Consider the following 26,388-nt stretch of genomic DNA (forward strand, 5'->3'; position numbering starts at 1 on the left):
ATCTTGTGAGAACTCACTCACTATCAAGAGAACAGCATAGGGTAACCGCCCCCATGATTCCATTACCTCACCTCCCACTGGGTCCCTCCCACAACACGTGGGGATTATGGGAACTACAATTCAAGATGAGATTTGCGTGGGGACACAGCCAAACCATATCAGTGGGCTAATACGTACTCTAATGACTGGCACATTAGGCCGTCTATAGCAATTGCTGTGATCATTCACATTTCTAAAGGTTTGATTCTGTCTTCAGGTAGTAAAACCCAAGCAGGTGATGAGTTTTGGCTGTATCAAAGTATACAGTTCAGTGGCTAAGAGCATCTGTGTGGAATCAGTAGAACTGGGCTTCTTTGGCTTCTCTACTTCCTAACTTCATGACCATGGGCAAGTTACTCAACTTGTGCAAGCCATAGGGAATGATAATGACAGTACTACATGAAGCAGTGCCTATGAGGCATGAGGGGTAGGAGTGGTAATTGTGATTCGATTACTGATGTTTACATACCCAGTTGAATACAATTAAAACTTGAGCATTTGCAATCTTTTTTATGTAACAGAATCTGATGACCAAAACTACAGGGTGGAGGCTGTACATGCATTGGTGCACAAATTGCCGGAGAAAAACAGAGAGATGCTGGACATCTTAATAAAGCATCTGGTCAAGTAATTCTCTAACTTACATTGTTCATTTAACTTATTGTTCATTGTTAAGTTTGTTCATGTCTTTTTAAAGTGTGTGATGATGTTATAACATTGGTATTATAATTAGAGTCCATTGAATTTGCTTAAAAAATAGTATGGCAGTTTGTTTTTAAGATATTTCTATATGAGTGTGTGTACCTGTATATGTTTATTTGCATATAATTATGCAAATAATTATATCCTTTGCAATTGTTAAACTAATGATGAAACAATTAGATGTGTCAACTTAAAAATGAAGGAGTATATAGTTTTTTTTTCCTCCCTATTCTTTTAGGTGCATTATAAGCAATGAGTTTGAAGACCAGTGCTCTATACTACTAAAGTCAACAGATTCCCCTAGGTCAAACTAACACTTAACTGTTAGATTCCCTCCATGTATTCATGATTTCACTTGATCTCTGGAGATTTTTCTAACTTTGCTGCTAGTTTATTCATATATTTAACACCTCTCTTTGTAGATAAATACTGTATTAGCCAGAGCTATCCGCAGAAACAAAAGCAATAGTGTGTGTACATATATTTAATATATATATAAAGAGATAGAGATTGGTTGATTTTAAGGAATTGGTTCACTTGATTATGGAAGCTAATAAGTCTGAAATCTGCAGGGCAGGTTGGCAGGGAAGAGTTGATGTTGAAGCTTGAATCCAAAGGCAATCTTGAGACAGAATACCTTCTTACTCTGGGAACTCAGTTTTTTTCTTTTAAGATCTTCAACTGATTGGATGAGGCCCACCCACATTTTGGAGGGTAATCTACTCTACTTAAAGACTACTCATTTAAATGATGATGTCATCTGAACAAAATACCTTAATAGAAACATCTAGGATAATCTTCAACCAAATATCTGGGTATCATAGCCTAGCCAAGTTGACATGTAAAATTAATCATTATAAATATTGTATCTGTCTACTATCTATCTCTCTATAAATTGAAAGATACAGAGAGAGAGACAAACACATATTTAAGCCCAAAGTGAGTTTGCCATGCTGCTGGAAACAAATGTCTAAATCCAGTTTTAAACTTACTTAAGAATTTCCTGTAGCATTATTTAGTATTTAATAGGGATATTTCCCATTTTAATGAGTACCATGGTTTACAATAAAATGATTAATCCTTCATCCTTTGTAATAAGTAGTAACCCAATATATGCTTATTTGAGCCATATACATTTGAAATATAACTTACTTTGCTCATCCTTCCTCACCATTCCTGGCTTCTTTCTGAACTTACAAAAGGTCAATCCCTGCTCACTGAACAGCAGCTGTGGAATGTGCATTCAGATCACCACAAATTTACTTATGAAAACAGCAAACAGCTAATAACACTCTTGATCTGTGGCAACCTTTCATGGCTGAAAAAAAATTAGGACAGTCAACCTAGATTGGGATTCCAAAGACTAAAGACTGATTCCAAATTTCCATTAATGAACTCTGAGTAACAGTATAAATCATTGCTTTCTTCCTAAGAGTCCTTTTGTTTGCTATCTGTGGTGTTTTCTTTGATTCTCAACTAAATTTAAATATTTAAAAGTGTTATTAAATTACAAAAAATATATATTTTGGGTGGACTTATGTATTCATTAGGAGATATAACATTTTAGAAAATTATTATGGAATTTCTTTTGAATATAAAGGAAAAAGTGAAAGTTGATGTCTCCTAAATGAAAACCTTTGGATTTTACACATGGATATTTGCTAGTGGTATTAAATTTGCCAATCGATGTTTTTAATTCAAGAATATTCAGGTGACCAATAATCCTTACTCAGTACAAATGTGAAACTAAACAAAACTCTTGGTTCTGTGTTTGGAAAGCCCACTCAGGAGCACATGACTTTGCTTCATGTATTTGGGTACTCTGTTATTAGCTATGTATATATATGTTTATAATTGTTATATATTCCTGTTAGATTGACCCTTTTGTTTTTTTGAGACGGAGTCTCGCTCTGTCGCCAGGCTGGAGTGCAGTGGCGCGATCTGGGCCTACTGCAACCTCCATCTCCTGGGTTCAAGCAATTCCCCTGCCTCAGCCTCCTGAGTAGCTGGGACTAGAGGCATGTGACACCACACCTAGCTAATTTTAGCTAATTTTTGTATTTTTAGTAGAGACGGGTTTCACCATGTTGGCCAGGATGGTCTCACTCTCTTGACCTCGTGATGAATCCACCTCAACATCCCAAAGTGCTGGGATTACAGGCGTGAGCCACCACACCTGGCCAGATTGATCCTTTTATCATTATATTTTATCTTTATCTCTAATAGCATTTCTTTGTTTTAAAATCTATTTTGTATGATATTGGTACAGTTCTTCTGGCTTTCATTTGGTTACTGTTTGCATGATACATCTTCTATCCTTTTACTTTCAACCTGTTTGTATTTCTGAGTCCAATGTATATCTACTGTAGAAAGCATATAGTTGGATCTTACTGTTTTTCAATTCACTTTGATAATCTCTGACTTTTGATTGTATTGTTTAATCTATTCACATTTAATGTTATTATTGATGTGGTTGGACCTATATCTACCATTTTTCTTTTTGTTTTCTATACGTTTCATGTTGTCTTTGCTATTCAGTTTCAATTTTACTGCTTTCTTGTCCTAATAGATTTTCTAGGGCTTATCATATACATCTTATCAGAATCTACTTAACTTAATTCATGTGAGCATAGAAACATTGTTTTTACATAGTTCTGTTTCCTCTTTCTCCTTTTTGTGCTATCATTAATAAACGTTATATCTATATATGTTATATCCCAACAATCCATTGTTATAATTATTTATGTAATTTTATGCCTCTTAATGAAGTTGAGGGAAGAGGAGTAAGTACATTTACAGAGTTTGATACATTTATTAACCTTCTTACTTACCATTTTTTAACCTTTTCATTTGTTCTGTGAATTTGAGTTACCATCTGGTATTATTTTCTTACTCCAGTACAGCTTTGCTTTATGCTTTTCATTTGTGCTGTTACTGTCATATATATCACATTTTTAAATGTTATAGGCCCAACAATATAATTATTAATACATACATATTATTAAAATTGCATTTTAAAATCAAGAAAAGGAAGGAGGTGAAATATGTATTTATACTCTTTTAATTACATAATTACCTACACTGGGTTTTTTTTTTGTTTATTGTGTGTTTGTTTGTTTGTTTTTACATGTACATTTGAATTACAGTCTAAGGTCACTTGCCTTCAGCCTGAAGAACATCTTTTAGTATTTTTTGTCATGCAGATCTGCTAGCAATAAGTTCTCTCAATTTTTGTTTTCCTGAAAATGCCTTTATTTCACCTTCCTTTTTGCAGGTTAGTTTTGCTGGATAGAAGATTCTTAGTTTGCAGACTTTGTTTTCTTTAAGCATTTTGAATATGCCATCCCTCTGCCTTCTAGCCTTTATTGTTTCTATTGAGAAATAAGCTTATTGGGGTTCCTTGTAGACCCCAATAAGACTTTTTCTTTTGATGCTTTCAGAATTTTCTTTTTGTCTTTGGCTTCAGCCCTTTTACTGTGATGTGTCTTGCTGTGGATATCTTTGCAATTATTCCACTTGGAGTTTGTTGAGCATCTTGGATATATAGATTAATGTTTTAAATTAAATTTGGAAAACTTTCAGCCACTATATCTTTGCATATTTTTTTCTACTTCTCTCTTTCATCTGCTAATGGTACTCCCATTATGCATTTATGAGTGTGCTTAATATCACAGATTTTTTTCTGATGATCTATCTTTCTTTATTTTTTTTCTTTCTCTCCATTCCTCAGATTGCATAGTCTCCATGATACTTCAAGTTTACTGATTCACTCTTCTGCCAGGTCTAATTTAGTGTTGAACCCCAGTAATGAACTTTTCATTTCAGCTATTGTGCTTTTCAACTTCAGTTTACATTTGGTTCTTATTTTTAAAATAACCTCTTTCTCATTATTGACATTCTCTATTTGATGAAACATTGCCACCACACCTCTGTACTTTCCTTTATCTTTAGACATGGTTTTCTTGAGGACTTTGGATATATTTATGACTTCTTTGAAGTCTTTTTCTGTTTAAGTCTGACGTTTGGGTCTGCTCACAGGCAGTTTTTATTATCTACTTTTTTCCTGGTGTATGAGTCACACTTTGCTGTTTCTTTGCATTGTCATAATTTTTGGTTGAAGACATGGCATTTTAGCTACTGTTTTGTAGCAACTAATACTGATACTAGTACTGATTCTCTCTAGCTTTTATTGTTGTTTTTTTGTTTATTTAGTATCTTTTTTTTTGTTGAGACAGAGTGTCACTCTGTCACCCAGGCTGGAGTGCAGTGGTATAATCTCGGCTCACTGCAACCTCTGCCTCTCGGGTTCAAGTGATTCTCCTGCCTCAGCCTCCTAGGTAGCTGGAATTACAGGCACTCGCCACCACACCCAGCTAATTTTGTATTTTTAGTAGGGATGAAGTTTCACCATGTTGGTCGGGCTGGTCTTGAACTCCTGACCCTCAGGTGATCCACCCGCCTTGGCCTCCGAAAGTGCTGGGATTACAGATTTGGGTCACCGTGCCCAGACTAATTTAGTATCTTTAGTGAACTATTTTAATGAAGTCTGTTTCCCCCTCTGTGTGAAGCCTCTTCTATTATCTCTTCAGAGAATGCAGCCTCGGACATGACCACAGTCACCCAGGGATAACAGTAGTTTCAGGAGAGTTCTGTTTATTTCCTTAGCTGATGTATAAATATGTCTGCTTCATTTGGTATCACAGCCAGCTTGTTAGTTTTCACTAACTGCTAGTAGATTGCTCTGTTGTTTTTGACAACACCCTGGAGCATATCCAGTTAAATTCCAGCTCCTTGCCAGGTCACTTAAAAAAAAAAAAACAGTCTTTGAGATTTGTTATGATGCTAAAAAGGCTCTTTCTGTCTCTTTCCCTAGTTATTTCTTATGATTTAGCGAGAGAGTCAGAGTTTTCTGTTCTTATGGACTCCACCCCCTCTGGGTAAAATCTTTGACCCATTGCCCTTGGCACTGGCTGAGGGAGGTAGTCCTGAAACGAGGGAGATTTTGGCACCAGTATTCTTGGCCTGCTGCACCTCAGGAAAAGCCATCCACCCTAGATGTCTGGCTAGTTGGAGGCAAAGAATTCTCTGGGTTTCAGAGGCTGAATTCCCAGTGAGTGCCTTTCGAGTTGCATTCACTGGGAATTCAGCCTCTGCAACCCAGAGGTAGAGGGCCTGAGATATGCTCACAGCCTGCCAACCCCATGAGATACTGCATCACTTGACTTGGGGCTGAGAAGAGAGGGAGCCCTGTCTTCTTGGCCACATTTGCCCAGAGTGAAGTTTTAGTCATATTGAGCTGGGGGTGGAAGAAAGAGGGAGCCAGTTGTACCTCAAAAGCCACAGACTCTTGGCTTTTCTTACTGATAATTAGTAGATTTGCTTGAACAAATATTTCTTTATTCTTTAAGTTTTTTTTTATAGAGACTTTAAGTGTTTTTGGTTATGTTTTTAAATAATAATTTTTATCCGTTATGATTTTTTCTCTGGGTGTTGGATCCATGGGGGTTCCTTATGTTCTACCATTTCCGTAAGTAGAACTCTTAAGTATATGATGTTGGTTTCTTTACGTGTAAACTCCTAGATTTGAAACAATACAAGTTGACAGATCCTGATATACATTTCCTTTTAATAAAAGAAAGAGAGATGTTCCAGGAGACAGCAGTTGAGTATCAGCTCCCTACATGAATTGAGGGAATAAGTAGTAGAACCTGCTGAAATGGTGAGTGGTGGGAGTCTGTATCAATTGAGTAGCCCAGCAGAAAGAAAATTCAATGAAAAGAAAATCAGTCATCAAAATAATCCATCTTCTGTGCAATGTAGTCATTAACCCACCTTTCAAAACCAAGTTTTTGAGATTCCCAAGTTTATTGCTAATGAGCTTAATATTAACTGTATTCCACTTTATTTACATTACGGGAACCATGACATTTTAGCAAGAGTGCCTAAAGCTAATTTAATTTCAGGGATAATATTATCTTGAGATCATATACAATTTAATTTATTATTTAGTTCTTGCAACAACCCAACGTGAGTTGTTATATATATAATTTACAGATAAGGAAACCAAAACCTAGAGTTATTAAATAACATAAATAAGCTTACCCAACTTCCAAGAGATGGATCCAAGCTCTGAATCTAGATAGGCTTACTACATTTACATACTACTTTCCTGGGTAGATTTTCTAATACATATTAAGCAATTAATGTATAATATTTGATTATATTAAATGGAAACTTGGAATGAAACTCTTCTTACTTGAGCTAAATGCTTTCTTAGCTAGTGCTCTCTATGGCATAAGGAAAACGTCAGTCAGCATGGCAGCCTTCTCTTCCTATTTTGTGACAGGAGTTGCATGGATAGTCTAAAATCCTGGATTTCCCATAAAATCTTACTTTTGGTTGTAGAATGCAGTTTGTGATGCCTGGTCAGTTCGACATAAACATAATCTTGTGTTATACTAATAACCTGACTTGGAATAAGATAGAAAAGTGAGTGGTTAAACTAAAAGATAAGTCAAACAAATGAGGTATCCTCTAAAGAATGTATCTAATTTCCAGAATAAATTAGTGAACTAGTCAAAGTCATTCCTGAGAGTTGCTAGGATTACTTCACTCAGGTCAGTGATATCAGAGGTTTTTGATTTGATTGTCAAGCCAGCAATGATGCTACCACATCTCCTTGTCTCACTGTTTGCCTAGCACAGCACCGAATACTAGGGAGGTACTCAGGGAAGTTTTGGATGGATGGATGGATGCATGGATGGATGAATGGATGGAAAGAGGAAGGAGAAAGAAAAGAAACGTGTTGCCCAATGATCTATCCCAGGAGCTCAAGGAACCCACTGACTTGCAGTCAGGAGACCTGAATTGAAACAGCACCTCTGTCCTGAATTTTTTGTGACCTCAAAATACATGTTTCTTTAGGAGCCTCTGAGGTTTTTAAAATTTGTACAATAGGAATATCTGACTTACTGGGAAGATTAAATACAATAATATGTAGGAAAATTCCTGGCAATAGGTTCTCAATAATATGTTTGGTGACTCTGAATAAAATTGCCACCAGTCTACTCTTAACTGTTTGTTCCAAAAGAAGTATAGTAGCATTGAAAATACCAAACAGCTGATCATCTTTCTAGGGTAATTGTACTTGATTTAGGAAATTAGGGGTTTTTTTCTTTAATAGATTTTGTTTTGCCTGTAATTATGTTTTACTTGAGTTAATGTTATCTGTTTACATCTTTTTAGGCTGTACTCCAAATGCCAATTGGAAGTGGCTAAAAGTAGGACAATTTCCCTATAATGGCATATTTTACATTTTTTGCACCACAAATTTGATAGAAGAGACTATTTCATAATTTTGAAACATATAACTTAAGATATTTTTGTTACTTGTTATTTGCAGAGTATCACTACACAGCCAACAAAATCTCATGACTGTCTCAAATCTTGGTGTCATATTTGGCCCAACTCTAATGAGAGCACAGGAAGAAACTGTGGCTGCTATGATGAATATTAAATTTCAGAATATTGTGGTAGAAATTCTGATAGAGCACTATGAAAAGGTAGGCTGAATTTTCATGTGGAAGTGTCAAGTTTTATGTCTTGGTTTTATAAAGGAATTTTGCATTTGTATCATCTGTGAGCTCATAAGTTTTGTATAAATTACTTCCTAATGGGGACTTCAATTTTCTTTCCTTGTTGTTGAGTTTTTAAGTGCTTCTCAAAATCCTTCAGTTAGGTGGTTTTCTTTCCTTCTACATAATTTCTTTCCTTCTACATAAACCTTCTACATAAAGGTTTTCTTCTTTACATTGTATGGTAAGTTTATTACTCCTATGCAGAGCACATTTTAAAATCACTTTGTGGTTGGTTCTATTTTAACCTTCTCTTTGTATCCCTTTGAAACCATACTCTTAATTATATAGAGGTAATGTTCTAACTAAACAAAAGAAAAAAATATAGGCAACAGTCTTGAAGTCTTCTCTATATCTAGTCCCTAAGAAGGATTTCTTGAAAAAAGTGAGATCTTAGAATAACTATGAAAATGGGAAATTTTGAAAGCTGAATTAGTTGGAGTATTAAGCACATTGAGCCATTTAAGGTCTAACAATTTGTAATCCTTTTATCTCTGATCTGGTCCTTGTGAGAGAATGATTAAGGCCGTCTCCTCCCCTGGGTCCCTTCCCAGCACCCACGGAAGCATGCCCTTAGTGTCTATCTAAGGGCACAAGCTCTCTCACAACGCAAGAGCACACGGCTGTGTCCTGTAGCTCTGCTCATACCTTAACCTGCAGCTAGCCACACTCCTTGGCAGCTCAGAGCCAACAGCATGGCAGCATCTTCTCCTGAGAAGCAAGGAGCCATTCAGTGGGAGAAATGATACAGAATGAGCCTCAGTTCCTCTCAGGTTATGTTTTTTCAGAGTATGAAGGTGGAAAGAGAATATTACAATAAAAACCATCAATATGTCTTGTTCATATTTGGAAGGTTTCTTAAAGTTACTGAAAGATCTTCTAAATTTTACTTTTGGGAAATGGGAAAGAATGAAAATGAAAACCCCGTGAAAGAAATAATACTCCAGATAAATGGAAAAGTTACAATTGCTCTAGGATACTTATTTTTTGCAGCTGATTAAGTAGCATATAGTTCAAAGCTTATTTTATGATGAAAGTGGCAATATCACCCTTTTATTGACCTTGGTCCATTTTTCTTATATGTAGATTTTTCATACTGCTCCAGACCCAAGCATTCCTCTTCCTCAGCCTCAGTCTCGATCTGGATCACGAAGGACACGAGCAATCTGCCTCTCTACAGGGTCTAGGAAGCCCAGAGGGAGGTATACTCCATGCCTGGCCGAACCTGATAGTAAGTGCACTCGGCCTTAGGGAGATGCTTTCTTCATTCGTTAGTTCAGATGTATTTCACTGTATTGGTAATTAGGTAGAAATAGAAGATGTTCTCACTGATGCTCTTTCCCCAAAACCTCCTCTTTTATCATTTGTATATTCTCTGACAATAGTTATACAGTTGCTTGGGTAAGCAAATTCATTATTGATACAAAAGGGAAAAAAGAAAAAAGGGCTCAAGACCCTTTTTTCTGCAACAGTGATTAAGTACATTGGGTGCTACTTTGTAGCAGGTTTTGTCCTATTGTCAAAGTGGTAAAGAAGAAAGCAAGATAAAGTCTGACTGAAGCTGTCATTTTCTTCCTTCCTTTCACATTATGTTCTTAAAGCATTATCTCTTGGGTATCAGTGTCTGAAAGAGAAAAGATAAAAAGAAACAACATACATTATCATTAACTTACAATTCTGAGCCAAGTCCTAAGGTGATGTGGGTGGCACCTTGACACCATGGCACACATTAAACTGTGGCTGTTCTCATTTTATTTTATAACCCCCACCCCAATTTTTTGCTCGCAGTCAATATTTAATAGAAAATAGTCAATAATAATTATATATTTTAAAATAACTAAAAGAATGTAATTGGATTGTTTGTAACTCAAAGGACAAATGCCTGAGGAGATGGATACTTCGTTACCATGATGTGCTTATTTCACATTGCACACCTGTATCAAAATATCCCATATTCTTCATAAATATGCATACCTATTATGTACCCAGAAAAATTAAAAAAAATAGTTTACTAATTTTTAATTTAGATATATGTAAATGCATTATTATGCTTTATCTGATTTTTCTTATAACTTGCTTTTAGGAACATTAGAAAAGAAAACCAGCAAAATAGCCAGTTTCTTACATTTCTATATTCTTAGCAGGAAAGGAAAAAAGCCTTTGAAAATTGAGGTACTTGTAATTTACTACTGACATTTAATGGTGCCTTTGAATGAAAGAAGGCTGAGTACTTTGTAACTTGGAATCTATCACCTATGATCAGAAAAGTAAAAGAAAGCAGAAATATGTTTTTACTCTACCCCCTTTCATTGATTCCTTGTAATATCATGAAGAAATCTTATTTCTCTTACTTCTGAATCCTGTTTCATAAACAAATTTTGTGGGAATTCAAGTCAACCCACTTATGCTTCGAGAAGTAAAGTTATTACCTAAAGGCAGGTGGTTCATAGGTACATATATAATCTTCCTAAAATAGTATTGAAAAATACGTTTGGCAAGTTCAAATGCATATTTTAAAGCCTTTCTCCAGTACTGAGGACAGTTCTCTGTACTAGGTAGGGGCCTACCACTTAAATGGGGTCAGGTGGCCACAGAACACATGGTAAGTTGGAGAACAGAAGGGTTTTGGTGATGCTTTACAGTTGCTTTTGTCTCTCTCCCTCCTACTCCTTAGGTGACTCCTATAGCAGCAGCCCAGACAGCACACCTATGGGGAGCATTGAGTCACTCTCTTCTCATTCTTCTGAACAAAATAGCACTACAAAGTCAGCTTCCTGCCAGCCCAGGGAGAAATCTGGAGGGATTCCTTGGATTGCAACCCCATCATCTTCCAATGGACAGAAAAGCCTTGGTCTCTGGACAACTAGTCCTGAATCAAGTTCCAGAGAAGATGCAACCAAGACAGATGCAGAATCAGACTGCCAGAGTGTTGCTTCGGTCACTAGCCCAGGAGACGTTTCCCCACCCATAGACCTAGTCAAGAAAGGGCCTTATGGGCTTTCAGGACTGAAAAGAACTTCTGCTTCTTCTCTCAGATCCATCTCTGCAGCTGAAGGTAAGGCAGAGTGGAACTTGTGCAAGATGTCATTGTCTCAGTGTCACTTTTGCTGGATTATTCAGCATGGTTAAGCAGGGATAAAGTTAATAGTGGAGAAACTAATGATGCTTATCTACTTTGTTCCTGTGCTTGGATTTTACAACCTAGGCACTGTGACATTTTTCCTGAATCTTTCCATGTCTGTGAAGTGATGTCTTTGTAATTACTGTAGATTTTGATCTCCCCAAGTGATGGGTTGCTGTACTCAAAGAACATTCTGTACCTTCCCATTTGGGCTCAGAGAAAAATGCTTCCTTTTGTTGTGCACATGTACGTGTTATTGCTATTATGTTGTCTAATAGCACCTTGCCTATTTTCTTGGGCTTTCTTTTTAGGAAACAAGAGCTACAGTGGATCTATTCAAAGCTTAACTTCCGTAGGTTCCAAGGAGACACCCAAAGCTTCACCAAACCCAGACCTGCCTCCAAAAATGTGCAGGAGATTAAGACTAGACACTGCCTCAAGCAATGGCTATCAGCGTCCCGGCTCAGTGTAAGTGAGCATTTGTATATTTGCTGTGTCTCCCAGGGATACAGAGAGGAGTTGAGTGTTTCAGAAGAACTCTTGGGAATCCCACAAGTTGAATACGTTGGGAATACTTTATCTGTAGAGTAGGTACAGTCCACTTCTGTAAGACTCTATTCTTCTATTCTTTTCTATGAGTGATGTGGAAGTCTTCGGATATGTACAGAATCTCCCAGGGCAGCACTTCCAGCACTTTCCTTTGAAGCAGAGCTATGACTTAATTTGAGGAAATGAAAACTGATGTATAATACCGTAGTTATAAGCTTTGGAACTAAAAGTGTTCCCATTAAAAGCTAAGCATCCATCTCTCTGCTGAAGAGACTGCCACGCATTGACTATAAGCCAGGTCCCTGCTCTCCTCACTGTTTTAAAGCAGCTTCTTTCTCACTTCCATCCTATGCCCCCATACCTGAGTCCTCACTGATTTAAACAAGCTAGTAGAGAATGAGGAATATGAAAGGCAAAAGTGGGTACTTCTCATCAAAAGAAATGATGCAGAAGTGTAAAGTCTGATAGGAGAAGGGTACATAGACGTGAGTACAAAGTGGGTGAAGAACAATGGAAACCTGGCTAAATAAGTAAGCAAAAACGGGAGATAAAAAGTTTCTTTCCCTTTCATTTTGTTTTCCTGACATTTGCTGAGAATTTCCTAATGTTCTCTGAGCCATTGCTGGATGTGTTTACATGAGTTATCTCTTTTAAGGTCTGCAGTGTCGTTTTGAAATGGGTAGTATAAACCACATTTTAGAGCTGACAAGAACTGATGCTTTTCTACCGTTTCCAACCTAGGGTTCTCTGACTTCAATTCTGTGCTCCTTCTGTTTTATCACCTCCATTTTTAATATGATGGCATTCTTCCTGACATTTTAATTATTCATTAAATGTCCAGTAAGACATTTTACTAAGCCTGTTTCTATAGGAACTGTGTCATAAATTCATTAGTTCATCCTTTTCTCTGACAGGAACCTTTTGGTTGCACAGCATGTTCAATGTACATTATCTCTTTTGGTTAGAAATCCATTTACAGTGGTATAGGCAAATATATTTGGCAGTGTGTCTAATCCCCACTGTGTGTAGTTCTACCCATTAAGGGAAAGAAATGTTAAGCCAATGTATTAGGGAAGATGAGAGAATATAAACTCCATTCTTTGTGGAGGAAAGAGAAGAGTTTCTCTTTTGTGATTGTACTGATAAAGTAGAAATTCAAATGAGGAAAGTGTGTGTTGTATATTAGGTGTAAAATGATCTTTGAGATAATCAAATGGCTTGGCTCTGGGAGAAGAGTTTGTCAATTAAAGAAGTAAGATAGATTTTTAAAAAATCTAGCTTAGAACATCAAGGAATTTTATAGAGTCTTCCAGTAAATATAGAAACTCTTTCAATTCTTTTCAGTCATACCTCATAGTCTTACCTGTTCAGTTAGAACATATCCTCTCTGCCTTGCCCTCCATGATTTGAAACAAGATGTAAATCTACAGATTTGTTTATTGGCCATATTTTCAGAGCTTGCCCTTTTCACTTTACAGACATATGTTCACATATAAAAAAATACATCAATAGTGTTATAATTAGTGTGTTCTTAGCTAGAAGAATGAACAACAGTTCTTTGTTTTTTTTTTTATTATTATTATTATTATACTTTAAGTTTTAGGGTACATGTGCACAATGTGCAGGTTAGTTACATATGTATACATGTTGGTGTGCTGCACCCATTAACTCGCCATTTAGCATTAGGTATATCTCCTAATGCTATCCCTCCCCCCTCCCCCCACCCCACAACAGTCCCCAGAGTGTGATGTTCCCCTTCCTGTGTCCACGTGTTCTCATTGTTCAATTCCCATCTATGAGTGAGAACATGTGGTGTTTGGTTTTTTGTCCTTGCGATAGTTCACTGAGAATGATGATTTCCAATTTCATCTATGTCTCTCATGTCTCTACAAAGGACATGAACTCATCATTTTTTATGGCTGCATAGTATTCCATGGTGTATATGTGCCACATTTTCTTTTATTTTTTATTTTTTATTTTTTTTAAATTTATTATTATTATACTTTAGGTTTTAGGGTACAGGTACACAATGTGCAGGTTAGTTACATGTGTATACATGTGCCATGCTGGTGCGCTGCACCCACTAACTCGTCATCTAGCATTAGGTATATCTCCCAATGCTATCCCAACCCCCTCCCCCCACCCCACAACAGTCCGCAGAGTGTGATGTTCCCCTTCCTGTGTCCATGTGTTCTCATTGTTCAATTCCCACCTATGAGTGAGAATATGCGGTGTTTGGTTTTTTGTCCTTGCGATAGTTTACTGAGAATGATGATTTCCAAATTTTATCCATGTCCCTACAAAGGACATGAACTCATCATTTTTTATGTCTGCATAGTATTCCATGGTGTATATGTGCCACATTTTCTTAATCCAGTCTATCATTGTTGGACATTTGGCTTGGTTCCAAGTCTTTGCTTTTGTGAATAATGCCGCAATAAACATACGTGTGCATGTGTCTTTATAGCAGCATGATTTATAGTCCTTTGGGTATATACCCAGTAATGGGATGGCTGGGTCAAATGATATTTCTAGTTCTAGATCCCTGAGGAATCGCCACATTGACTTCCACAATGGTTGAACTAGTTTACAGTCCCACCAACAGTGTAAAAGTGTTCCTATTTCTCCACATCCTCTCCAGCACCTGTTGTTTCCTGACTTTTTAATGATTGCCATTCTAACTGGTGTGAGATGGTATCTCAGTGTGGTTTTGATTTGCATTTCTCTGATGGCCAGTGATGATGAGCGTTTTTTCATGTGTGTTTTGGCTGCATAAATGTCTTCTTTTGAGAAGGGTCTGTTCATATCCTTCGCCCACTTTTTGATGGGGTTGTTTTTTTCTTGTAAATTTGTTTGAGTTCATTGTAGATTCTGGATATTAGCCCTTTGTCAGATGAGTAGGTTGCAAAAATTTTCTCCCATTTTGTAGGTTGCCTGCTCACTCTGATGGTAGCTTCTTTTGCCGTGCAGAAGCTCTTTAGTTTAATTAGATCCCATTTGTCAATTTTGGCTTTTGTTGCCATTGCTTTTGGTGTTTTAGACATGAAGTCCTTGCCCATGCCTATGTCCTGAATGGTAATGCCTAGGTTTTCTTCTAGGGTTTTTATGGTTTTAGGTCTAACGTTTAAGTCTTTAATCCATCTTGAATTAATTTTTGTATAAGGTGTAAGGAAAGGATCCAGTTTCAGCTTTCTCCATGTGGCTAGCCCATTTTCCCAGCACCGTTTATTAAATAGGGAATCCTTTCCCCATTGCTTGTTTTTGTCAGGTTTGTCAAAGATCAGATAGTTGTAGATATGCGGCATTATTTCTGAGGGCTCTGTTCTGTTCCATTGATCGATATCTCTGTTTTGGTACCAGTACCATGCTGTTTTGGTTACTGTAGCCTTGTAGTATAGTTTGAAGTCAGGTAGCGTGATGCCTCCGGCTTTGTTCTTTTGGCTTAGGATTGACTTGGCGATGCGGGCTCTTTTTTTGTTCCATATGAACTTTAAAGTAGTTTTTTCCGATTCTGTGAAGGAAGTCATTGGTAGCTTGATGGGGATGGCATTGAATCTATAAATTACCTTGGACAGTATGGCCATTTTCACGATATTGATTCTTCCTACCCATGAGCATGGAATGTTCTTCCATTTGTTTGTATCCTCTTTTATTTCATTGAGCAGTGGTTTATAGTTCTCCTTAAAGAGGTCCTTCACGTCCCTTGTAAGTTGGATTCCTAAGTATTTTATTCTCTTTGACGCAATTGTGAATGGGAGTTCACTCATGATTTGGCTCTCTGTTTGTCTGTTATTGTTGTATAAGAATGCTTGTGATTTTTGTACTTTGATTTTGTATCCTGAGACTTTGCTGAAGTTGCTTATCAGCTTAAGGAGATTTTGGGCTGAGACAATGGGGTTTTCTAGATATACAATCATGTCATCTGCAAACAGGGACAATTTGACTTCCTCTTTTCCTAATTGAATACCCTTTATTTCCTTCTCCTGCCTAATTGCCCTGGCCAGAACTTCCAACACTATGTTGAATAGGAGTGGTGAGAGAGGGCATCCCTGTCTTGTGCCAGTTTTCAAAGGGAATGCTTCCAGTTTTTTGCTCATTCAGTATGGTATTGGCTGTGAGTTTGTCATAGATGGCTCTTATTATTTTGAGATACGTCCCATCAATACCTAATTTATTGAGTTTTTAGCATGAAGCGTTGTTGAATTTTGTCAAAGGCCTTTTGTGCATTTATTGAGATAATCATGTGGTTTTTGTCTTTGGTTCTGTTTATATGCTGGATTACATTTATTGATTTGCGTATATTGAACCAGCCTTGCATCCCAGGGATGAAGCCCACTTGATCATGGTGGATAAGCTTTTTGATGTGCTGCTGGATTCGGTTTGCCAGTATTTTATTGAGGATTTTTGCATCAATGTTCATCAAGGATATTGGTCTAAAATTCTCTTTTTTGGTTCTTTTGTCATGTTGATTTGATTCCTTGCATCTTCACTTGTGGCTCCACAGGAGTCAGTAACCGTGCTGCTGGGAGCAGAGTAGAGAGAAAATGTTGCTTTTACTGCTTCCATGGTTTTCTGAGATAAAAAGGATGAGGACAGTAAGATCCCCAGAGGAAGTAGCTATTGGTTTATTACAGCCTGATACTCTGTAAGCTGGAGGTTAGATCTAAAAATGTCATTGACATTAAAGGTTAAAACAATTAAAATTCCTTTCTAATTTTGGCAATGGTTCGCAACCATTTTTTGTCTTATTTAACTGGTAATCCTGAATTTCACTTTGGGCAGAACGAATGTGATTGACTTCATGAAACTTGCATTTTAAATCATTTTTCAGAGTGGCAGCAAAAGCTCAACTGTTTGAAAATGTTGGCTCACCTAAGCCAGTTTCTTCTGGGCGGTAAGTTCTCAAAACCCTTAAATGCATCTAAAAAAAAGTGGTGACATTGTTGCTTTGTATTGACATGACACTCTCTGTGACAGCTCCGCCTCTCCATTATGCAGATGGTCAAATTTAAGAACACTGGCCCTTTACAGGAAGTCATGTCTGTAAACAGCATTTATCATCTCAGATTGTTATAGTGATGTCTCATTTGCTGAAATCTTCACAGTAGAAGGGCTGTAAGCAAACACATTTCCTAGAAGATAAAAATTGCTATAATCCTTTATACATCTTTGATGACAGTCATTTTAGGACCACTTTTCAAAAGCACGTTCTTGATTTTTAAAAGTTATGTAACTTTTTCTGGAGGAATCATCATGGACATCCATGGAAAGATATGGTTATTCTTAAGGACCACTGAGATGTTGTAGAGTTAATTGCCCAAGGAGACTCTGTTTTTAGAGTACGTAATTTCATTAGGGGTTCTCAGATTTTACATTCTGTTCCATTGTTAAAAGGATATGAGTTGTTACATCTTGCTTCTACTAATGTGGTTGCTTCTAAAGTTCCTGCTTTACTCTTCTTGCTTTCAAATTTGTTCTTCTGATCTACAGTGGGCTTTGGTTTTTAATCTGAATAATGGAATTTCATAAAGGCTGAGGCTTTTCATTATTTTTTTTTACTATCAGCTGCTAGTACAGGTAGGAGACACTCAATGCCTATTGTTGAAAGAGCATATAAATGTGAGAACTTGAATAACAAACCTTGATTTTTCCTTTAGATGTACGAAGACATTTTTGAGCATCCCATGTCTGGCTAATTGAGGCTGTGAAGTAAAGGAATCACAGATATTGTTGTATAGTTGTTGTATAGTTCCTCTAAAAGTTGTATAGTTCCTCTAAAAGTTATTTAACCAAATAATTTTTATCAACCTGTAAAAGTATGTGGACTTTTTCAGCAAACATTTATAAAGTACCTAGACAGTACTGGGCATGTGATAGTTATTAAGAATAACAACCTTCAAACTCTTTTTGGTTTTGTTCAAAGCCCAGTAAGGGCCCTCATGTGTCAGGTTTTTTTAACTGCAGAGAGTAGAGCCACTTTGGTATCTTCCTAGAATAATGGTCAGTGCCTAGCATTTAAATAGCTGAGCCAAGAGCATGTGAACCTTACCTCTATCAGCAGTGTCTTTATCTTCTTCCTTTTGACCAAGGCATGGTGAAAACTAAGCCCCATGCATGTCACAGCAAACATCATTTCTCTGAGATTGTCTTGATTTTTAGGCTTTAGTGTAAGGGATTTAACCTTGCTACTTCTTCTGTCATGCTACGTAGTTGAGTTGCTCACTAGATGGAGCCCTTTTATTAGGAAGCTCTAAAAAGTCGGCCTGTTAAGTAAAAACTCAAGTAATCATAATGAAACAGGTAATCCCCATAGAGCTTTAAGAAAACAAGCTATGGATGAAGTAAATCAGAAAGCCATCATATAATAAAAATACACTCAGATGTTCAGCAGTCAAATCATACTTCTTTTTCTTCTTCTTCTTTTTTTTTTTTTTTTTTTTTTGAGTCAGAGTCTTGCTCTGTCACCAGGCTGGAGTGCAGTGGTGTGATCCTGGCTCACTGCAGCCTCTGCCTCCCAGGTTCAAGTGATTCTCCTGCCTCAGCCTCCTGAGTAGATGGGATTACAGGCGCCTGCCACCATGCCCAGCTAATTTTTGTAATTTTAGTAGAGACGGGGTTTCACCAGGTTGGCCAGGCTGGTCTTGAACTCCTGACCTCAGGTGATCCACCTGCCTCAGCCTTCCAAAGTGCTGGGATTGCAGGCATGAGCCACTGCGCCCAACCAGCTCATACTTCTTTAATATGTTTTTACATTCTGAATACTCTAAATCAACTTTTAATGGGCATCAGCATAAACTTAGAGCTCACTCAGCTCTACCTTCAGAGTTACAGTCTGTGAGTTCACAACGCTTGTGATTTGTGTCACAACTTTTCACTGAGGCACAGGGGAACATGAATTAACTTTAGGTCAGACAGACCCTAGTTCAAATTTTTAGTTTACCACTTTCTAGTTCGTGTACTCAGAGTTACCAATTTTGGGGAATCTGTTTTCTTTATCCATACAATGAAGATCATAATTCTCAGCTTGCCACATTGTTGGGAATGTAACAATACTGTGTTTGAACATGACAGGTGCTCTGTAGATGGTTTCTACATTAATAACTATTATTATAATTATTGTTGAAACTGCTTGCCTAAGACACTCAAGCCTCTGATTAATATATTAGTGGTATTTAAACACTAACTCTTAACAGTTACCTGATATTCTTTTGTACTCTTAAATAAAACTGAACAACTCATAGATGTTGAGGGAATTTCCCTGACCTACTGCAATGCCTGTCTCATTTTTGTTTTTTTCCTAAGGAGCTCAAGGTTACCCTTGAATTAGACCTTGAAAGAGATAGAACCAGTAGAGGCAGTAGGAAGAGTAGCCGTATTTTGGAAAGAGACCAGTTGGGAGATTTTAGTGGACGGCCTTGAGCGACAGAAAAGTAAACCCCCCCCACCCCCGGCATTGCTGCAGGCACTGCAGGTCATTGAACACAGGGGTGATCTAGTCTATGATGCACCAGAACAGATCATTTTCCAGGAGGTTGTGAAGGGGAGAGAACAGTCAACCATCTAGGATGGAACTGGTGAGATTTAAAAGGCCTTAATCAGGAAAGTAGCAAAGGGATGAAAAGCTATAAGGAGATTTTTATGAATAGGATCAGGATTGGGCAACTGTTTTGATACTGGGAATAAGAGACAGGAAAAGAAGTTTCCAAGTCTCTGAGACAGTGTCAGAAAGAATGGTGGTTTAGCTTCTGATCTTAGCTTGTGCATATGTAGGAGGAAGGGAAAATTTTGGCCATAGGGTTTGAGGAGGCTGTGAGGGCCAATGAGAGGCAGTTAGAAAGGTGCAGCTGGAACCAGGAGAGAGCATGGAGTTTGATGCCATTTAAGAAACTTCTGCACAGCAATTACACTGTATAGGTGAAGGTGAAGGTACCTAGCAAGGGGGCTTACTGAATGAAAAAGAACAAATGGCCAAGCATTGGTTTTTGTGGAATGGTTTTATTTAAGGTTCAGACAAAGAAGAATGGACAGGATGAGAAGGCATGACCAACAGTTGGTAGAAGCTGCAAAAAATGGTTTAGGAGATCAGGAGAGGACACTGGTTTTAACTCCTAAGACATCGTTGGAGATCTGTAAGAAAGCAAGTTCACTGGAATGGGAGGGGCCATGCTGCAAGACTTGTTAAAATGAAGATTCTAGGGTTTTTCCGTAGACCTTATAAACCACGATGTCCAAGACTGAGTCCTCAGGAAGCTGCATTTTTGTCACCCTCCCCAAGTGATTCTTATGTACATGAAAGTTTGAGAACCTTTGGAATAGAGAAAAATGTCATAGTGCCCGGCACAGCCCTAAGCAGACATTGGTTATTTACAATTGTTTTCCTTAACCTATAAAATCCCTTTAAAAGCCAAATGTAGCTAGGCTGTGTCTTACCATTGTAAAGGCATGTGGAAAATAGTATCCTTAAAACCTTCACCTGGGTCTCAGTTATACTCAGAGCAGAGATCTATTTTAAAGTAGTATAAACAGGCAAGCTATACAAATATGTTTTGAAGGTTGAATTGAGAATTAAGAACATAAATTGAGAATTGAGTGTCTGGTTCATTGTGAACAATCAAATGTTTCTATTATCAAATTTTAAAAGACAAATATTTTGCTTAGAATTACAAAGGACAAAAAGCTCAACAAAGTTACCTTGCCCAGTGAGTTTGAGTTTTTAAAAAGCTATAAATCACTGGTTTAGAGCACAGTTACATATGTAAGACACACATAAGATGCAGAAATCACCATAACACACATAAGCAAAAAAAAATTTGTGATGTTTAAAATAAGAATTTAATGATTTTCCTTTAGAAAATGTGAAAATTAATGAAGAAGTAAGTTAAAACCACTTATAATTTCATCACCTGAAGAAAACTGTTAAAATTTGATCCACAGCCTTCTAATCTCATCTGTGGCAGTGGTTCTCAAACTTCTTGATCTCACAACACCTTTATAAACTTAAAAGATCTTTAAGGATCCCCAAAGGGCTTCTGTTTTTGTGGATTATATTTATTGATATTTACTGTATTGGAAATTCAAACAGAACATTTTAAAATATGTATTTATTGAAAATAAGAATAAGCCTATTACATATTAGCACAAATAACATAATTTTAATGAAAAATGATATTTTCCGAAAGAGTTGAACTGTTTTACATTTTTTCAGATATCTTTAATACCTGACATAATACAAAATAAATGAATTTTCATATACATTCCATTAGCTTCAGAGCAATGATATCTTAGGCTTCTGCCTACCCCTCTATCTCCCCTCCACAGGTTCCCTTGACCAGCTTTTGAAAACTACTCCTCTGTGATAAACACACAGAAAAGGACACACGGGCAGGGATGCGGGGCGGGTAGGGGAGTTCACTGTATTGTTGCTATCTTAGTGCCCAACACATAATAGATGCTCAATAAAATTGTTGAATGAATAAATAAAATGCACATTTTTAACCTAAAAAATACTTTGTTACTCACTTTTTCACTTCATTTTCAATGGAGTTGCAATATGTATGTCTTTGACACAAGCAGCTTTAACTCTACAGGCTCAGGTGGAAGTTTTTAGCGATGAGACATTCAGTATTACTTAGTAGCTATTCAAGCTGGAAACAGCCAGTGTTTGTTGGAAAAAAAATCTATGAAAAGAACATGTAATTAATTTTAAGAAATCTGCAACTAGGCTGGGCATGGTGGCTCACTCCTGTAATCCCAGCACTTTGGGAGGCCAAGGTGGGTGGACGGCTTGAGCCCAGGAATTTGAAACCCTGTCTCTGCAAAAAATACAAAACATTAATTGGCATGGTGGTGTGCACCTAATAGTCCCAGATACCTGGGAAGCTAAGATGGGAAGATCACCTGAGCTCAGGAAGTCGAGACTGCGGTGAGCCATGATTGCATTATTGCATTCCAGCCTGAGCAACCGAGTGAGACCCTGTCCCCCCCAAAAAAAAAAAAAAAAAAAAGCAAAAGAAAAGAATCTCCAATTAATGCCAAAGAAACAAATGCAGTGTTTCTTGGTAAACTGTCATGGGCAATTTAGGGTTCTTGCCAAGAACAAATTTGTAAACTTTTTGTCTTACGCATTAACATTGTTTCATTACATGAGTTCTTCAATAGCACTATCTATAGTTGCTGCCTAGTACTTCATTAGATTGGTGTGCTCTAATTTTTTTTAAGTTCTCTACTGATGAATACTTAAGATTGTTGTGATTTTTAAAAATTTCCACTTTTATATATAGTATTGCTTTAGTATCTTTCTACCTCCGTGCACTCCTATTCCCTTCAGAAGTGAAACTGTCAATAGCATACAAAATGTGTGTATTTCTCGTTGTTAAACAGGCCTCCTGAAGACATTGTATCAATTTTGGTGAATTTTTAAAATTTCTTTTGTGTTTAAGATAAGCACTGGCAAATTTTGCACACTGACCCAATCAAACTTATGTTAAGTTTACTCATTAAATGCATTAGATGGCATTTAGAATGAGGAATGAGGCTTGTGGGCAGATCATTTTTCCAATGATAAGGGAAGAAATGGCTTTCAGGACTGTGCCATTACCTCACTCTCCCAAGCAGTAAGAGGCAGGATTTTCAAAATCTTTTTCAAAGAGAGATTAGAATCTTCTGAAGAGAGACACAATAGGTGACACTGTTATTTTCACATCCTCTTCAATACACCAAGACAGTAAAAGAGGAAGCATTAGCACCTGAGGAAACTTCACTGTTACAGAGTCTACATTAAATCATCAAAGCTCTCTGCAGAGTTAACACCTGCAGTTACAGATCTCAGCAGAAGAAAATTCTGTCTAGTCAGTGCACAGATAATTGAAAAGTCATGACAGGTAGTATTTTGTGCTGCGTGATTTTGATACATTTAACAATATGTATGTCTTTATTCATTTAGCGATATAATAATTCTGTATGCTTTTCCCCTCCCTCAACCAGTCCCATAAAATACTATAAATACAAGTAAGGAGAACATATGTGTCTAAAATATTAATTACAAGATTTGGGGTACATTTTAAAGTGTAGTTTTGAAAATTAGGTCACTGTAAAGAATATTGTAATCACTTCTACAACTTCGGAGATTGTTTCCTTATAGATCTCTTTATAATTTATCTTAATGATTCAAAGAAATATGACTTATTGTTTACTGGAGGAAGCTGTTGCTATTAGCAAATGTGATTTTTTGGAAAAATATTTCCTTTTTTTTAGGAAAATGGTTCTGAAGTCCTCAGTAATATCCTGATCAAATCAAATGGTTATAGTTGGCTAGAAGATTTATAGGGAAAAAGTTTATATTCTATTTGAGACTACCATAGTCTGATTCTTAGAAGTCTTCAGAACCTGCTAATGTTCTCACTTCCAACCTATATGCAACCAGCATACCCACGTGCATGTGTTCATGTGCACACACACAGTTCTTTAAAGTCCTGTCCTTCTCTGAGTGCCTCTGCTTCCTCAGTTCTTCCTCAGACCATATTTCACTGGGACGTTGTGCTGTGTGGGCTGAGGGAATGACCCAAACCTGCCCCGCTAGCAAGCTTTCTGAAAGTGCAGCCTGAGGCTCATCTCTGATGAAAAGACTGGAGGCAGGTGCAGAATTTTCCTCTCTACACTTTCCAATCTTCAGATAGTCCTTGAGAACCCCAGTTTAAATGGCTGGACCTCATTCTGGAAGTGTAGGGTTAAGACCCAGGGTTGAGCTCCAAAAGGGAAATGAAATTATATTGTATTGCTGCTGCTTTGGGAGAGCTGTGGATGCAAATGCTGCTGATGCTGCTTTGCAGGTATAGTGCTGGGACCCCAAGGAGGATAGATAAGGTGCCCTGAATCTTTAAAAAGACTCATCATGTAGAAAATGAACCCAGAACATCTTTCCTTTTTCTCACTCATTCATTTAGCTAACATTTACTGAGTTATACTACTAAGCATCAGACATTGTTCGTGGAGATTTTATTCTATCTAGGGGAGAAGATAAAAATATCAGCAATAATAACAAAATACCAGATACTAACACCATGCAGACTTGAAGCAGGAAGGTATGATAGTTCCCTGGGCAACTATTTCAGAGAAGGCCTGACCTTCAGCAAAGCTCTTGAAATTTAAGATGAACCTGAAGTACATGTCCATGTGAAGATCAGGAGGAAAACATCTCAGGGCGTGGACATAGCTGGCCTGAGGTGGGAGTGAGTTTGGCGTGTTTGAAGGAAAGAAAGAGGGCCATTGTGACTGGAGTAGAGTAGGCGAGCAGAGGCAGGGACACAAAGAGGCAGGGAAGAGCACCCAGCACCTGACTGCATACAGTTTGTGGGCCAGAGTAGGAAGCCAGTTGAAGGGTTGTCAGGGAAGTAATGTGATCTGACGGGCATTTTAAAGCTGCCCTCTGGCTGCTCTATAGATAATGGATTGTAAGGGAATAGAGGTTCTAGGAAGCCAGGAAGCCATTCAGCCAACCAGGTTGGAAATGCTATTGTCTTGGACTCTGGTTGTGGAAGAGATGATAAGTACTTGGAGTTGGGATCAGTTGCAAGTCTTACCAAGGTTATTGAATGTTGCAGATTAAAGGAGACCTGCCTGGTGCCTTGATTAGCACCCTCAGATGATGCCTTTTTAGTGTTGGCTCAAATATTTTTGGATCATATCTCATATGTAACTCCTAAATTCTGACTTCACTTGAAAAAAAAAAGAGTGTCTGGGTGTATTGAGCACAAATTTGCATATAGTGACAGAGGTTGGGAGCTGAGTAGTTGGCTTCTCTTGTTAAGGATGGGTGTACTCTGGTTTGCAAAGCCTCCACCTGTCCCCATCATCTTCTTGATGGTGAAGCTGTAGTTGGTGGCCATTTATCGTCAATTTATCCTATTATTTTTCCTATATCATGCCCAGTCAACTTACTTACCATATTCTTTAAGCCTTTCAATTTTTGGATCTCACCTCCGATAGTCTGAACATGAAAGTGGGGAAAAAAAGCTTTGGGGTACCTAGGAACCTTGGTTCCTACATAGCTGTAAAAACAGCCTATTTAGCAACTTACTAAACGGTTAAATAATAGCAGTCTCTAAAACTAACCTATATTGTTATAAGCCAGGGATTACCCTGGAGTGCATTGCCTAGAAACACAAGAAAGGTTTCTAGTGTGCTAGTAATCCTTGATTTCTTGATCTGGTAATATGATTGTGTTCAGTGGAAAAAGCACCGATGTACACTCATATATGCACTTCATGTACATTATGTTCCAATTACAAGTAAAAATTAATAGCATTCTTGAAGAAGAGTTTTAAATATAGATATCCTTAGGTTGAGTGTTGAGGTTTTGACAAGTTGTCTTGCTCTTTCAGCCAAGCCAAAGCCATGTACTCCTGTAAAGCAGAGCACAGCCATGAGCTTTCCTTCCCACAAGGAGCGATATTTTCTAATGGTAAGTATGTCAATTCCCTCTGCTTAAGTTTATCATCATGGGGAGGATGAAGGAATAGTATGGTGGTGTGAGTCTAAAGTAGAAGCCAGAGGCCTCAGATTCTATCCCAGGTCCTGCCTCTCATGACGGGCATGCATGAACACATCAAATCCCTCTGGGTGGCATGCATCTGTAGTCCCAGCTGCTTAGGAGGGTAAGCCCAGCCCAACCCATAAAGAAAAATAAACAAATAGGCCAGGCGCGGTGACTCACGCCTGTAATCCCAGCACTTTGGGAAGCCAAGGCGGGTGGATCACGAGGTCAAGAGATTGAGACCATCTTGGCCAACATGGCGAAACCCCATCTCTACTAACAATACAAAAATTACCTGGGCATGGTGGTGTGCACCTGTAGTCCTAGCTACTCGGGAGGCTGAGGCAGGAGAATGGCTTGAACCCGGGAGGCGGAGGTTGCAGTGAGCCGAGACGGCACCACTGCGCTCCAGCCTGGCGACAGAGCAAGACTCTGTCTATAAATAAATAAATAAATAAATAAATGAATAAATAAAACATTTTAAAATTCCCTCTGGATTCATTCCTCTCCTGCAGGCATTTGTGTGTATTTACCTGTTTGTACATGTGTGTGAGACAGAGAGAGATTGTTTTATTTGACTATGTGAATGCAAAGGACATTCCAACTTTAGAGGGCTGTGACATTGTTTTGTTTGGACGTTTGAGTTGAGTGTATAGTTGACCCTCTACATTCCAGGATTTTTGCATGCACAATTTAACCAACCATGGATCAAAAAGGTTGGAAAATAAATAGATAAATAATAATACAAATTTTAAAAATATATAGTATAACAACTATTTACAAAGTATTTACGTTGTAAAAGGTATTACAAA

The 26,388-nt window shown here is 37.6% G+C and overlaps 1 protein-coding gene across 2 annotated transcripts in view; it reads left to right on the plus strand.

Annotated features, from left to right (window-relative positions):
* The window catches only part of ARHGAP42 (Rho GTPase activating protein 42), a 315,580-nt gene that overhangs the window by 283,712 nt on the left and 5,480 nt on the right, over nucleotides 1–26,388 (plus strand). The window contains exons 17-23 of one of the 2 annotated variants that reach the window (XM_054438876.2): nucleotides 561–666; nucleotides 8,144–8,303; nucleotides 9,462–9,606; nucleotides 11,050–11,430; nucleotides 11,808–11,964; nucleotides 16,877–16,939; nucleotides 25,425–25,504. In XM_054438876.2, the coding sequence (XP_054294851.1) occupies nucleotides 561–666; nucleotides 8,144–8,303; nucleotides 9,462–9,606; nucleotides 11,050–11,430; nucleotides 11,808–11,964; nucleotides 16,877–16,939; nucleotides 25,425–25,504 (1,092 nt within the window). The remainder of the gene's footprint in view (nucleotides 1–560; nucleotides 667–8,143; nucleotides 8,304–9,461; nucleotides 9,607–11,049; nucleotides 11,431–11,807; nucleotides 11,965–16,876; nucleotides 16,940–25,424; nucleotides 25,505–26,388) is intronic. The other variant, XM_063671373.1, reaches the window with a different exon arrangement.

Source organism: Pongo pygmaeus, chromosome 9 (assembly GCF_028885625.2).
Source record: "Pongo pygmaeus isolate AG05252 chromosome 9, NHGRI_mPonPyg2-v2.0_pri, whole genome shotgun sequence".
Taxonomy (NCBI): Eukaryota; Metazoa; Chordata; class Mammalia; order Primates; family Hominidae; genus Pongo; species Pongo pygmaeus.